The following is a 16,312-nucleotide window of genomic DNA, read 5'->3' on the forward strand; positions in this document are numbered from 1 at the left end:
AAAAGGGCAACTGGCAGAGAAAGACAGAGAACAACTGGGATCTTAAGGCAGGGCTTTCCAAATTGTAGGAAGGCAAACGCAAGCAAAAAAAAAAATCCATGTTGAACAGCAAACAAGAGAGAGAACCGCAGAGATACACATCATGTGATTTGATCACATTTTTACATTAGGACCCCTGAGGAAGGAGTGTTCTTCGAAACACGGACCGTGTCGGGTCCTGGTTTATAACCCCATGTGGACCGTATTCTTTGGGTACGAACTGTTTATTTACTGATTAAAAACTTGGGGCTCTTTTTACTAAGGTGCGCTAGCGGTTTTGGCGCACTCTAGACGCTAATGCCTCCTTAGAACTTGCATTAGTATTTTTCATTTAGCGTGTGGTTTGCACGCGCTAATCTTCAGCGCGTGCTAAAAACGCTAGCGCACCTTAGTAAAAGGAGCCCTTGGTTTTTTTGTAATCATCTCTCTGCAGTTCTCTTTTTTTTTTTATTTGCTTTCCAAATCGTAGGTCATGATCCCAAATGAGAAAATAAATCCATGTTGGGTGGGCCAGAAAAATAAAACCTCATTGGTCCATGGACATTATAATTAGCTTTGCGCAAGCTCCATAAAAAGCAAAGGATGATGGCTGCGGCACGGGGCAGGAATGAGTGGAGTTTGTTTTGCCCCCGAGAGGGTCTACGGGTGGTCTGGTGGGGTGACAGGGGGAAGGGGTAAAACGCGGACCTCACGGATCTAAAACCGCACGTCCTTAAAAATCTGAGGTCCGTGCCACTGATCCGTCTCAGCATAGGGGGGGAAAGTATTAGGATCCGCCAGCGCTAAAATGTCATAGAGGTCTGTCAGAGCCAGACCTGGAGTGGCTCTAAAACTAATCCTTTAAACCGGTTTCCTGCAGCCCCAGTAAATTTAAAAATCTGAGGTCCGCAGCTCTGACAGACCTCTATGACATTTTAGCGCTGACGGATCCTAATACTTTTCCCTCCCTATGCTGAGACGGATCCGTCAGCGCTAAATTGTCATAGAGGTCTGTCAGAGCCAGAAACTAACTACAAGTGGCATGGACTTCAGGTTTTTAAGGACGTGCGGGTTTAGATCCGCGAGGTACGCGTTTTACCCCTTCCCGGTGACGGAGGAGAGAGTTTCTGCTGAAAATGCAGTGGCTGAACAGCGCTGGGAATCAAACTCGGTTCATATAACAACTAAAAGAGCTGGAAAATAAAGCAAATGGTGAAGATACTTAAATACAGAAGTGTTACTTTTTATAATGGAGGAAAAAAGCCTCTGAACCCCGTCGGGGAGCTATTCCTCCTCACAACTGGAAAGCGTAATGACTTTATCGGCTCAAAAAGACATCCAAACCGTTTAAGCAAGTCAATTTCATATAGTCGATTCTGCATTATGAACTAACATTAAAAGAAGTTGTAACAATCCAAATGTTGAAAGTGACAAGATGTGGCCCCGCAGCCCCAAAGATGGCTAAGCGTTTCGCTTCGCGGCTGCTTCAGGGAACAGACGAGACTGGACCTAAAAATGAACATCTGCAAAATAAGTTAGATGAACATGCTTAAGCCTTACTATTCTTCACACACTCACAAAAACACACTTGAAACGGCACTGCTTTGTGCTCAAAGGAGTTAGACAAAGATGGCTGTCAATCTATTACTATGTATATAAAATAGAGATTTACTTAGTTACACTGTAAGTTCGGCGGTCTTTACATTGAGAAGTCAAAGACTTGGCAGCCATCTTTGCGTAGCCCCTTTGAGCACGAAGCAGATCCTTTTCAAGTGTTTTTTTTGCAAGTGTGTGAAGAACAGTAAAGTTTAAAAATGTTCTTTATTTATATATAGATATCTATATATACAGTATATCTTTCTATCTATCTATATATCTTTATTAATTTTTCATTCTAAACACAGTGCATAAAGGAATACATAACAAAAAATTTGAAAAACAGCACTTACATCCATCAATAAATACATGAGAAACCATTTTCTCCCCCTCCCACCCACCCTAATTCCAATGTATACAATAAAACCATACAACAGTACATACATGTAATTAATAAACAAATCCTAATGTAATATCCCTCTCCCTCCCACCCACTCCCCTTCCCTGGATGTGCAAATCAAACCAGTAATAGAGGAATAATTCATTTAATTAAAATTAATAAAATTGGTCAACGGACCCCATGTCAGTTTAAACAACTTATTATTACCCATTTGTTCAGAATTCATTTTCTCGTATTTATAACACAAGCATAATGAATTCCACCAAAAAGTGAATGTTCATTTTTATGAATGAAGTCTAACTTATTTTGCAGATATGCAATTTTTAGGTCCAGTTCTGTCTACTGGCTGAAGCAGCCACAAGGCGAAATGTTTGGCCATCGTTGGGGCTGCTAGGCCACATCTTGTCAATTTTAACACTTGGATAAGTGTTGCAAACTTCTTTTAGTGTTAGTTCATAACACAGTGTCGACTATATGAAATTGACTTACTTAAATGGTTTTGAGGTTTTTTTTGAGCTGATAAATTTATTACCCTTTCAATTTGTGAGGAGGGATAGCTCCCCGACAGGGTTGAGAGGCTTTTTTTCCTCCATTTTAAAGAGTAGTAACAGTTCTGTATTTAAGCGTCTTCACCATTTGCTTTATTTTCCAGCTCTTTTAGTTGTTATATGAACACATGTTTATAGAGCTTCAAGGTTATTTGTGTTGATACTTTGAATCAACTTGGTTCCCTAGGTTTTCAGCTTGGTGCTCTAACCATTAGACTACTCTTCCACCAAATCAGCTATTGAAAGCAACAGTGTCTATGGCCTGTGGACAGAATGAAAACCATTATCCCAGGACAAGCGGGCAGCATATTCTCACTGATGGGTGACGTCACCGACGGAGCCCCAGTACAGACCACTTTAAGTGCATTGCCACTTTAAGTGCACTTAAAGTGGTCCATACCGGGGCTCCGTCGGTGACGTCACCCATCAGTGAGGATATCTGCCTGCTGTCCATGGATAACACATGTTACAGTAAATAACTGTGCTTTATGGTTTATGTCTGATAAAACACAGGTATCCCATTAAAATGTAATTTTAAGACTATGCTTAGTCAAAAAAAGAAGGCTTGACTGGTCAATAGTTCTCAGTAATCTCACAGGCTAAATTTGGTTGTTTTAAAATAGCAGCTCAGCTTTCAGCTAATGGGAGGTGTATCCTCATGCAAGGAAATCTTCATTAAAAGAAGTCATCTTCAAAATACCTGCTCCAGAAATATCTGAAGGACTAGTAGTAGTGTCCTGTAAAAGCTTCCTGTTGACCAGTCTCTGCAAAGCACCCCATTTTATTGTGAGATTAGTCAAAGGGATCATTAGTATCAAAGAATACTCTGTCCAATGATTGTCTGATATTTTATTTACTATTGTGCTTTGATATATACCAGATCTTTTCTTGTTCCACTTGCTGTTCTCATTCCAGTGTCTTATATTTGATAAGCATTGCTTATAGTGACCCTCAGAAACACCACCTGTGACTCATTCATTGTGTTAGGTTTTAAGTGCTGTCTCCTCATCGGGGCAGTTATAAAAGCATAGCTCTCTCCAGATGTGTTATATAATATAAATAAATAAATCGTTCAGCTTAAGGTTATATTAAAGTGGCTGATTTATCTAGCATAAACCGTGGTCGAACAGAGCAGCGTGGAATTGAACAAAGGGAGTTATAGCCTTGATAAAAGTGTTTGGTGAAACATGTTGGCTAAGTTACCCCTCAACGGATGCCCACACATAAGATAAGTCACCAGTCACTTTAATATAACCTTAAGCTGACCTATTTATCTTGTATAATAAAACCCTAAGCGCGCATGCGCACTCCTACCTGAGTGATCCGTAGGTCCGTGGCAGGAAGGAGTGTGCATGCGCACTTAGGGTTCTATTAGCTTGGGAGGAAATACAACGGCCCCACATTCGCAGACCCCAAGGTAATGTTCTGTGGTCTGGCCGGCTCCCTTACACTCCCTGGCCAAAGTTATTTTTTAAGTTCAAAGCTGCCGCTGTTGCTGCACAGAGAAGTGGAGGGGGAGGGAAATACTGCTACTACTGCTGCACAAGGAAGTGGGGTGGGGGGAGGCATAGCGCTGTATATAAAGGACTATATCTACTCGATTGGGATCGATACGGCAACAAAGGCAGAGGAGCTAGAATCGCTAGGGGTCAAATTGCCGGGAAAGAAGAGTGCAGACATAAAGCTGGGGCTGTATTATCGCCCGCCTGGTGCGTCAGAAACAATAGGACACAACTTGGAAGCAGAACTGAGACAGGAATGCAGGACTGGAAGTGTAACAGTGATGGGGGACTTCAACTACCCGGGGATAGACTGGAGTACGGGACACTCCAACTCCACGAGGGAAGCAGGATTCGTAGAAGCTGTGAGGGACTGCTTCATGGAGCAACTAGTCAAGGAACTGACGCGAGGGGGTGCTACTCTTGACCTCATCCTTAACGGATTAGGGGGGCCTGCAAGAGGGGTAGAAGTGGGAGGAACACTAGGCAACAGTGATCACAACGTGATCAGATTCACATTAGAAAGGGGGTCACCCATAGTGGGGAGGACCGCAACGACTGCGCTCAACTTCAGGAAAGGGAACTATGTTGCTATGAGGAAAATGGTGGGGAGGAAGCTCAGGAACGGCTTTAGGATGGAGACTGTAGGGAGCGCCTGGACCCTTCTCAGGGACACACTGCAGGAAGCGCAAAAACTGTACATCCCCAGTTTCAGGAAAGGCCGCAAGAACAAGCAGTCAAAAGACCCGGTTTGGATGACACCTGAAGTAAAGAGGGCAATCAGTGACAAGAAAGTGTCCTTCCGGAAATGGAAGAGGGAGCCAACGGAGGAAAATCACCAGGAGCACAGGAAATGCCAAAAGGAATGCCACCGAGAGGTTAGAAAAGCAAAAGGGAAATACGAGGAGGGGCTGGCCAGGGAGGCGAAAAACTTCAAGGCATTCTTCAGTTACGTAAAGGGGAAGCAACCAGTGAGAGAGGAGGTGGGGCCATTGGACGATGGGGATAGGAAGGGAGTGATTAAGGAGGATAAAGAGATAGCTGAGAGGTTGAACACGTTCTTCTCGTCGGTCTTCACGAGCGAGGACACGTCCAATATACCGGACTCAGAGGAGCTCATGAGTGGGGAGCAGGCCAAAAGATTGGGGCATATAGAGGTAAGTCGGGAGGATGTCCTCAAGCAGATTGACAGACTGAAAAGCGGCAAATCACCGGGACCGGACGGGATCCACCCAAGGGTTCTAAAGGAACTAAGTCAGGAAATAGCGGGCGCAATCCAGCATGTTTGCAACCTATCCATGAAAACTGGAGCGGTACCAGAGGACTGGAAACTGGCGAATGTCACACCTATCTTTAAGAAGGGATCGAGAGGTGACCCCGGGAACTACAGGCCGGTGAGCCTGACTTCAGTTATAGGGAAGATGGTGGAAGCAATGATCAAGGACAGCATTTGCGAGCACATCGAGAAAAATGGCCTACTGCGGACAAGCCAGCACGGATTCTGTAAGGGAAGGTCGTGCCTGACAAACCTTCTGTACTTCTTTGAGGGAATAAGCAGGCAGGTGGACAAAGGGGAACCCATAGACATCATTTACCTCGATTTTCAAAAGGCCTTTGACAAGGTGCCACATGAAAGGCTGCTTAGGAAGCTGTGGATGGGCGGGGATGTACACAGATGGATCAAGCACTGGCTGTCAGGTAGACTACAGAGGGTCGGAGTAAAGGGCCAATATTCTGACTGGCAGGGAGTCACGAGCGGTGTGCTGCAGGGATCGGTGCTGGGGCCGCTACTCCTCAACATATTTATCAATGACCTGGAAACAGAGGTAAAGTGTGAGGTTATAAAATTTGCAGACAATACCAAACTCTGCGCCAGAGTTAGGACCAGGGAGGAGTGTGAGGAACTGCAAAGGGACCTCAATAAGCTGGAGGACTGGGCAAACAAATGGCAAATGCGCTTTTAACGTAGATAAATGCAAGGTCATGCACATAGGGAAAAAGAACCCGTTGTTCGAGTATAAAATGGGGGGGAGATTGCTGGAAGACACCGGACTTGAGAGAGACTTGGGTGTGCTAGTGGATCCATCCATGAAACCATCCGCACAGTGTGCAGCAGCCTCGAAGACATCCAACAGGATGCTGGGCATCATCAAGAGGGGCATATCAACCAGGACGCGGGAAGTCATCATACCGCTGTATCGAGCGATGGTGCGCCCACATCTGGAATACTGCGTTCAATATTGGTCGCAGCACCTCAAGAAGGACATGGCAGTTCTTGAGAGAGTCCAAAGGAGGGCAACGAAACTGGTAAGAGGGCTGGAAAACTGCCCATATGCCGAGAGGCTGGATAAACTGGGGCTCTTCTCTCTGGAAAAGAGGAGGCTCAGGGGGGATATGATAGAGACCTTCAAAATACTTAGGGGCATAGAGAGGGTGGACAGGGACAGGTTCTTCAGACTAAAAGGGACGACAGGTACGAGGGGGCACTCAGAGAAACTGAAGGGAGATAGGTTCAAATCAAATGCAAGGAAGTTTTTCTTCACCCAAAGGGTCATGGACAAATGGAATGCGCTCCCGGAGGAAGTGATCCGGCAGAGTACAGTACAGGGATTCAAACAGGGATTGGACAGATTCCTGAGGGAAAAGGGGATCGTGGGGTACTGAGGGAGGTGCTGGGGTGTTGCATAAGTATAGACAGCTCACAAGGTCGTGCAGGTGCAAGGCCGGAGGGTTAGGACATTGATGGGAAGATAGGACTTCGATGAGAAACCTAGGGGGCAAGGGGGCCCCTTCTGGTGATTAAGGCAGGTCATGACCTGTTGGGCCACCGCGGGGGCGGACTGCTGGGCGGGATGGACCTCTGGTCTGACCCGGCAGAGGCACTGCTTATGTTCTTATGAGGGAAATGCTGCTGCACAGGGAAATGGAGAGGGAGGGAATGCGGCTGCTGCCTAGGAAAGTGGGGGGGGGAAGGAAATGCTGCTGCACAGGAAAGTAGGGTGGGGGAGGGAAATGCTGCTGCACAAGAAAGGGAGGGGGAGGGAATGCTGCTGCGGCTACTGCACAGGGAAGTGGTGGGGGGGAGGGAAATGTTGCTGAATAGGGGGCAGGGAGAGGGACAGAAAGAAAGAAAGACAGACAGACATATATTCTAGCACCCGTTAATGTAACGGACTTAAAGACTAGTTTATTTATATTATATAACACATCTGGAGAGAGCTATGCTTTTATAACTGCCCCGATGAGGAGACAGCACTTAAAACCTAAGACAATGAATGAGTCTCAGGTGGTGTTTCTGAGGGTCACTATAAGCAATGCTTATCAAATATAAGACACTGAAATGAGAACAGCAAGTGGAACAAGAAAAGACTTGATCCACTATCAAATATAGTTGATTAAATGCTCTCATTATGAATGATTGATACTAAACAGGTGCTGTTTGATATATACCAGAACATATGTTGTGCATTTTGAAATATGCATAATGAGATTAATAGTCCATAATAAGGATCTATTAGCTTTCATAATTACATTTTCCTTTTTTTTTCCTTTGTTAAAGTCAGAAAAACAGTCTGTTAAACTACAGCTTGACCGTCTGGAAAAGGAACTCAAGACAGCAAATGAACAAAATGCTCTACTTACCAGCAAGCTTTACAAAGCAGAACGAGAAATCAATACCTTGACTAGCAAAGTAAGAGCCTTATTTGTTTCCAGTGGCATTAAGACAAAAAAAAAATGCATATATTATAGAAGAAGTGAACTTGGAGTCATGTGAGTTAATCAAACTATTGATTTTAAAGGAGCAGCTGCCCTAGCTAAACCCAGGAAGAAATACAATTTTGTTGTCTTGTGACATTATCTCTTCTTTTTTTTTTTAAATTTCTTCTGTCACAAACCCCAATTCTCTTCTTAAACCTAAATCTCCCTCTTGAAAGTGTTTTTTTTACATTATCAACCTCAACTTACTTTTGTTATAACAACGAAGCTGAAACTAGCAAAAAGAAATCTGAAAAGTTTCAAAACCACCCCTTATACCTTTTTCTCGCTTTCCTTAAACCTCTATATTTTCTGAGCTCAGGCCTACTTGCACCTCGAGAGTTTAAATGGAGCATCTTTAGTCTTTCCTCTGGGGGAGGTCACCACTCATCATCTTTGTGACATACAGGAGGCCACAGGGAACAGGAGACTCTTATTTTTTTTTTAATTAGAATTTGAATAAAAGTTTCCAAAAACATATACAAGATATGGAAATCCAAGAAATTAGATTCATAATCTTATTACAATTAAAAAACATTGAAAAAATAATTTTCCATCAAGAAATTTTACTACCTGAATTGTATCCCAAAAGATATACAGCCTCTTTTACAAAGCTGTGCTAGCGGCTGCGCTAACGGCCCCGAAGCCCATAGAGATTTAAAGGGCTTTGGGGCTGTTGCCGTGCAGCAGCCGCTAGTGCGGCTTTGTAAAAGAGGCCGATAATCTTTGTTCTGAAAGGTTATCAAACATTTGCATGGAAATTTTTTTTTTTTTTTTTTAATTCTTTATTCATTTTCAAATCTTACAAGTGTACAATAATCAATCAGAAAAATTTTTAACAAATCACTTGACAATCTTATTTATAATCCTTAAAATATATAAATATAAAAGAATCCCTTCCCACCCACCCATTTATTAATAATAATACAATTAGCAATTATTATCTTTCCCAATCCCACCCCCCCTATATCTTAACTAACACCAAGGTGTTTAAGATGTCTGATCATTAGAATAAGTAATCAATGGCCCCCAAATCTTTTTAAACTTGTGATAATTTCCTTGTTGCATGGCAAGCACCCTTTCCATTTTGTAAATATGACATACTGATTATACTAAACTTAATTATACCTTTTGGTGGAACTCAGTATGTCATATTTGCATGGAAATTTAAAAAAAAAATGTGGCCCCACATTCCGCAACTCTAGATTTCAAGGCTAAAAAAGCCTGCCTTCTGAGCTGAGTTCATCTAGCCACATCTGGAAATATTTGAATTTTAGCTCCACAAAATAAATCATTTTTATTTTTAAAGTACAATTTCATAATCTACACCTTATCACTCTCATTTAAGAAGGATACCAGGAGAGTGGATCTAGATTGTATAGTATTCTTGGGAATCTTCAAGAAATCCAGTCGGGTCTATATCAACAGAGACCAATTGGTCCACACCCTGCTGGGTTGAAACTTTTTGTTTTCTCGGTATGTAATAGAGAGAAGTGAGCGGTATTGTATCAGAATTTGTCATACCCAAAATCTCCTTAAGATACTTACGAAAAAGAATTCCAGGAGAAAGTAAACGGCTTATCGGTTATTGGTGACCCATAAACAGAAGGTTACATTACATTAGAGATTTCTATTCCGCCATTACCATATAGTTCAAGGCGGATTACAAAAGAGTTATAAACTGTGGGTTACAATGGAAGATCATTGGTCATTTCTAGAGAAGGTAGAGAGTAGATTAGGTAGTATCTGTGCGGCAGGAAGAAGGTGGGAGGAAGGAAGGTATTTGTGATGTTAAGTCTGTTTCAGGGCTTTCTTGAAGAGTATAGTTTTTATTTCTTTTCTGAACATCTTGTAGTCTGGGGTGGTTATCAGTAGATTGGAGATTTGGTTATCTAGTTTTGCTGCTTGAGTGGCAAGCAGTGACTCGATATATCTTTTTGTCAATTCTGCAAACCCCCCAACCCTCATGGCAGCAGGCCCCCTTTGAGTATTTCCTATGTAGCTTACTGGTTCCACCAGTTCCCAGTTTGACTACTATCTCAGTTTTAGTTCTTGCCATTTTAAATGGCACAAAATTAATTCCAGTCTGTCTGGCATAGATCCTTTTAAACAGAAGAATCTGTTAATGGCCCTGACCTGATTTTTAATTTTGTCCCCATCAGGTGGAAGAACTTAAACATTCACACAAGCTAGAAATAACGAATATGAAACTGGAAGCAGCAAGAGGCAGGAGTGAGACCGAGAGGGAGAAGAACAATATTCAGAGCCAAATGGATGGTATGCTAGAAATTGGACCTAAACAGAGTGCTCATATTGCTTGGCATAGAAAAAGCTAGCATGAGGCAAGATTTTAAAGTGTAATATCTGTGACGCTTAGGAGCTGCATGGCACTTAATTCATATCCTGTCTCCAGACGCACATTATCAGCTGCCCTTTATGCCCTAGAGACGCCTGAAGTGACTAATGGGTTTGTGATTTTCTGATGCATAAAGCTCCAATTTGTGAGCAGAACTGCCTGAAGAAAAGGTGTGACTCAGTCGTGTGAATTTTATGTACTGTGAATGATCATTTCAAATGTTACTCCTAAAGCTGTGCTTTTAGTTCAGCGTTCTAATTTAAACAAGATTAGGTAAAAGGGGTTACATACCACTGTTTGACTGTTTTAATGCTTTTTACAGCGTTCCATATATTAAACTCAAAATATATTTGAGGCAGTGGGGGATAATATTCAAAGTCAGCTGTTAAGTGACTGGTCTCTTATCATTGGAAAGACTATGGGCTCCTTTTACGAAAGTGCGCTAGCGTTTTTAGCGCACGCACCGGATTAGTGCGTGCTAGCTGAAAAATTACCGCCTGCTCAAGGGCAGGCAATAGCGGCTAGCGCGTGCGGCATTTTATCGCGCACTATTCCGCGCCTTCAGGCCCTAAAGCGCCTTCGTAAAAGGAGCCCTATGTCTGCCAGTGTAGGGTTACCAGACGTCTGAGAAAACCCGGACATATCCTCTTTTTAGACGACTGTCTGTGCTCCCGGACGCACTTTCCAAAACCTGACATTTATCTGGGTTTTGAAAAACCCCGACGAGCTCCAGCCGCATCTGGAGGGCCCCTGAGCATGCGCGGGTGATGTCACACGTCCGCGCATGCTCCAGGCCCTCCAGACGTGGCTGGACTCATCCGGAAGAAGAGAGAAAGTTTGGTGAGGGCGGGGCTGGAGGCGGAACAGGGCGGGGTCATGTGTCTGGGTTTGTTGGAGAAAAATATGGCAACCCTATTCCAGTGCATTGTACAGTATATATGTCAAAGCAGTAATAATTGGTCTCTATGATACATTTTTACTTTTTTATAGATGCTGCTCTTAATGCAGACCACCTGTTGGGCCCCTGGGACAAATCATGTGTGGAGCAGGGGCATAAATAACCTCAGATAAACTGATCTGGGTAGTTCTTATTATAATATCGCATGCACAGAAGAAAACAGAAATGAGCTCACTGAGAGATATGACCCATAAACGCCACTCTGTTGAATTATATATCAAAAATGCATAACGGGTAGGGAAAGGTCTTCAGTATTCACTACTCACATGCAGAAAAATCCTGTTCCAAGAGTTGTAAGCTCCATGTTTAACCCAGAAGGGTGAATTAAGCGTGAAACATCTTTGGACCTTATAGTGTGGATGTAATTAAAAATAGTAAATTCTCTCCAAATGTGCTCTCTCAAATAGTGATTATGTCAAAGCAGAGGTCCAGTCTCCTGATGATATCCCCCTTTTTTAAAACAAAATTACGTTTTACAGGATGGGAGGGAGGGGTGTGGCTTTTATAATTATTTATTTAGAGTAAAACAAATAAGTATGTCAAGTAATTAATTAATATATTTTTGGAATAATTATTATACACTTGTTGGAGTTTCTGAAAATGGAAATTTATTAAAGAATTTGGGTGGGAGGGGTGGGACTTTTATATTTAGTTATTTAAAGTAATACAAATAAGATTGTCAAGTGATTAATTAATGTATTTTATGAATATTTAGTGTTCACTTGTTGAAATTTTTTGAAAATGAATAAAGATTTACAAAAAAAAAAACAAAACAACAAAATTACAATGTCAGTTTCAATTCACTCAATAAAGAGATATACTTATCTCATAAACGTTATCGTTAATTGTTCATAACGTGCTAGACCATCAGCACCAAGCATCAAGCTGATGACCTAGCACATTATGGGTTCGTTGTTTGTTGTACATAGTAAGTGAAGGCAGATAGAGAGGCCTGCAGGGTCCACCAGTCTGCCCAGGAAGTTGGTTGGGGTGGTATCTGCTGTTGCTTCACACGGGTTACCCACCATCACCACTTTTATTGTTGGGGTTGTATCTGTCGCACTCTGCAGGTAACCCCCCACCAAATTTCCAAGTTTATTAAAATTTTATCATCCCTATATCTTGGCCTTTTGGAAATCAATCTGGGATCAAATAAATTGTTTAATGGAAAATCATATAGCGTTATCTTATGATACTGTGATATTTGGCATGTCTATGAGAAAAAAAGAGTCAGATATCGTCGTGTAACAATAAATTTTTATTGATCATGATGGGAGTTGCCATTCAACATATTACTAATAATTGGAAAGACCATAGTAGACTTAGTTTTAATTTTTGGTGGAGCTCGTTATGTCACCTGTATAAAATGGAAAGATCACTAGCGGTACAAAATGGAAATTATAAAAGCTTTATTAAAATATGGGAGCATTAGATGCCATTTTTATATGGAAGATACACCATTTAATATAGAGTGGGGATGGGAGGGTATTGGAGGGGTTATGTGATGGAATTAGTAACAGGGTTGGAGGGAGGGGGGAGGGATTCTTATTTGTGTATAGAGTATAATGATAAGATTTTCAAGTGATTTGTTAATTGTTGTTATTATGAGTTTTGTACACTTGAAAGGTTTAAAATGAATAAAGAATTTAAATTTAAATTTTTTTTTTTATCATCCCACCTTATCCATAATCAAGGCGGCTTTGCATAATTAAAAAGATACGAAATACAGGGAACTAATGAACATCAAAGACTTTACATCAGAGAAACATCAAAAGAAACAAACTATCTTGACAAACGTGACTGACCAAAACAAACTGGCAAGAGAGTTTGGGGAAGAACTACCATCAATACCGTATTTCCCCATGTATAGGCCGCAGGAAATGTAGATTTAGGTTTTAAAACTCTTAGATAAGCCACCCCATGTTACCAGCCATGGCTTATCTAAGCATTTTAAAACCTAAAATGGACTATACATCTCCCCCCTTCCCGGTAAATACCTTTGCCGGCTGCCTCCTGCCTCGTTGCAGCCAGCAGTTAAGGACAGGAGCATTCTTTTCTGCATCCAGCCAGCAACTTGCTGCTTCCTCAATGCCTGCATCAGTTCTCGCCTGGCTTGCGGGTCGTGTGAGAACTGGCGCAGGCATCGAGGAAGCAGCGCGGGGATGGCTGGATGCTGAAAAGAATGCTCCTGACCTGCACCACTGGCCGCAACGAGGCAGCCGGTAACTGTCCAGGAGGGAGCTGCAGGTACGGGGGACTCCGCGGCTGATCTTCCAATGAGGCGGCTTATCTATGATGTCTTTAGATAGGCCGCCCCATATAAGGAAGCTGCACCCAGTGCAGGGAATTGTAAAACCCATGTATAGGCTTTGGCCTATACATGGGGAAATACAAAAATAGGAAAGAACAAAAAAGGGGAACAAGAAACTCAACCCGAATGGCTGAGCTAGCCATGGAGTCTAGATAAAAAAGGAGTTAAAACATCCTTAAAAGGATGGTTATACTGCAAAAGCATCTTTAAAAAGCATAGTTTTGCACCCACACCAAACAGGATTCCATTAACACCATTCCACAGAACTTTCACTCATAGGCCTGACTACAAAAATACTATATCATCTTGATCATCATCAATAAGTTCTGCTTATCTCTTTAGATCTTTCCTAAGTGTTTGACACAATTGACCACAAACTTCTTCTATCATGTCTTCAAGAAATTGGTATCATAGATTAGGTTCTGGACTGGCTCACATCTTTCTTTACAGAGCGGTCCTCTAAAGTAATTTTCAATGCAACTTCCTCAGATTCCTTTAACAATGAATACAGCATCCCAAAGGGTTTGATTTATCTCCCTTACTCTTCAATGTCTTCATGGCCCCTCTGTTAACTCTAGGTCAATCGGTCAGCTTCACGATGTTCGCTTACGCGGATGATGTTCAGTTAATACATCGTATAGACTTAAACAATCCGGATGAGATAACCATCATAAACCAAAAATTGGAAAAAATTAAATTTTGGTTAGATTCCAACATGTTGTCCCTCAACATTGAAAAATCCAAATTAATGATATTTCCTTTCAAAGAAGGGACTATCTATTCAAGCCCTGCTCAAATTCAAATCTCTACCCATCAAAATCGTTTCCTCATTAAAATTGCTTGGAGTCACCTTGGACAGCAAATTCACCCATCACCTTCACATCAGCACGGTGGTCAAACGCTGTGTCTGTTGTCAAAGAATGATCAGATCTCTCTCCAAATTACTTGAGCCATCCTCTTTGAACATCCTGGTTCACTCAGTGATCTCCTGCATTGATTATTGCAATGCCCTTTACAGGGGCATAACAAAAAAATAAATGACGCCTTCAGATAGTTCAAAATACCTCTGTAAAAATCATATTTAATGCAAGAAAATTTGACCATGTTTCTCCCTTATTGTACAAAGCACATTGGCTTCCAGTAGAACACCGCATTAACTACAAAATTTTGCTACTAACTTTTAAAACTCGTCAAAATAATCATCCCGAATTTATAAACAGACTCCTTATCCCCAAGAACTCTTCGCTCAATGACTCAGAATCTGCTCTCAGTTCCATCCCTCAAACGTATTAATACAATGAGGTCGAGAAAGTGCAGAGGCGAGCCACGAAACTTGTCAAAGGAATGGAGCATTTGAGCTACAAAGAACGACTCAGGAAACTGGGACTGTTTACCCTCGAGAAGAGAAGACTGAGAAGCGATTTGATAGAAACTTTTAAAATATTAAAAGAATTTGATAAAATAGAACAAGAAGAAGCATTGCTAACATTTTCAGATGTGACACGGACAAGAGGTCATAGCCTGAAACTGAGTGGCAGCAGGTTCAGGACAAATGCCAGGAAGTTCTGTTTCACACAGCGAGTGGTGGGTGCTTGGAATACTCTCCCGGAGGAGGTTGTGGCGGAGACTACTGTACTGGGATTCAAGCGCAAGTTGGATGCACACCTTCTTGCATATCATATTGAGGGATACGGTAAAGTCGGGTCTCCAAAAAGGAGTATCTAAATGGGCCGCCGCGTGTGCGGAACACCGGACTAGATGGACCTCGGTCTGATCCGGTGAAGGCGTTTCTTATGTTCTTATGAGTATTTTTACAGTAACTGCTAACTCCATTTGGAATTCTATTCCTAACCATTTACATGTGGAATCTTCTTTGAATCAGTTTAAAACAAAGTTAAAAACATTTTTATTTGTTGATGCCTTTGAAACCTAAGTGTCCTTGTAAGGGCAAAACATGATGTTCTCTATCACAGCAACCCTTCCAAGTGTACTTTCCTTAAATGTTCTCTTCTTTTTTATAATATTGTAGTTCCCAACCTTTTTTCCTTATGTCCCTGTTCTTGGTTAAAGTGTCCTTGGATGTATTAACTACCCCTAAAGATGTCTATTAATTATAAATTTGTATTATTGTCAATATATGTTTTTTACTAAAATTGTATACCACCTAGAAGTCTGATTAGGCGGTATAAGAAATTTTAAATAACTATAAGTTTCAAGTTTATCTAAAGTTGTAATCTCTCGTAAATAATTTGGTGCTGAATTCCAGAGCGATGGGGCGGTGACTGAAAAGATATTATTTCTCATGAAGTTAACATGTCTTAATGAAGGGATTGCAAGCGAGTTTTAAATTTTGTCACCGTTTTGTCCCCACCACCTTCCTCAGAAGAGCATGGCAGACATCCACCACTGTCTCTGTGGGAAAAAGTATTTCCTGATGTTGCTATTCAAATTTCCTTGCAGTTTCTAAATATCTTGCAGGTATTTTAAATGTCTGTTAACAAACTGCGGGAGACGTTAGATCAAAAGTACTCACTCTAACTGATATATTAACTCAAGTAATTTGCAAAAAATGTTCTTATTGTCTACTAATAAGAACATAAGAAGTTGCCACCACTGGGTCAGACCAGAGGTCCATCATGCCCAGCGGTCCGCTCCCGTGGCGGCCCATCAGGTCTGTGACCTGTGAAGTGGTTCCTGACCATTTCTGTAACCTACCTCTACATCTATTTGTAACCCTCAATCCCCTCATCCTTTAGGAACCTATCTAAACCTTCCTTGAAACCCTGTAGTGTGCTCTGGCCTATCACAACCTCCGGAAGCGCGTTCCATGTGTCCACCACCCTCTGGGTAAAAAAGAACTTCCTCGCATT

The 16,312-nt window shown here is 41.8% G+C and overlaps 1 protein-coding gene across 4 annotated transcripts in view; it reads left to right on the top strand.

The window, feature by feature from the left end:
- CEP83 (centrosomal protein 83) overlaps window positions 1-16,312 on the top strand; it is a 91,782-nt gene that overhangs the window by 41,152 nt on the left and 34,318 nt on the right. For 3 of the 4 annotated variants that reach the window (XM_033952778.1, XM_033952776.1, XM_033952777.1), the window contains exons 7-8: window positions 7,621-7,752; window positions 9,980-10,094. In XM_033952778.1, the coding sequence (XP_033808669.1) occupies window positions 7,621-7,752; window positions 9,980-10,094 (247 nt within the window). Of the gene's footprint in view, window positions 1-7,620; window positions 7,753-9,979; window positions 10,095-11,163; window positions 11,677-16,312 lie in introns of those variants that run through there. The other variant, XM_033952779.1, reaches the window with a different exon arrangement.

The sequence above is a fragment of the Geotrypetes seraphini genome, chromosome 7, assembly GCF_902459505.1.
Source record: "Geotrypetes seraphini chromosome 7, aGeoSer1.1, whole genome shotgun sequence".
NCBI lineage: Eukaryota > Metazoa > Chordata > Amphibia > Gymnophiona > Dermophiidae > Geotrypetes > Geotrypetes seraphini.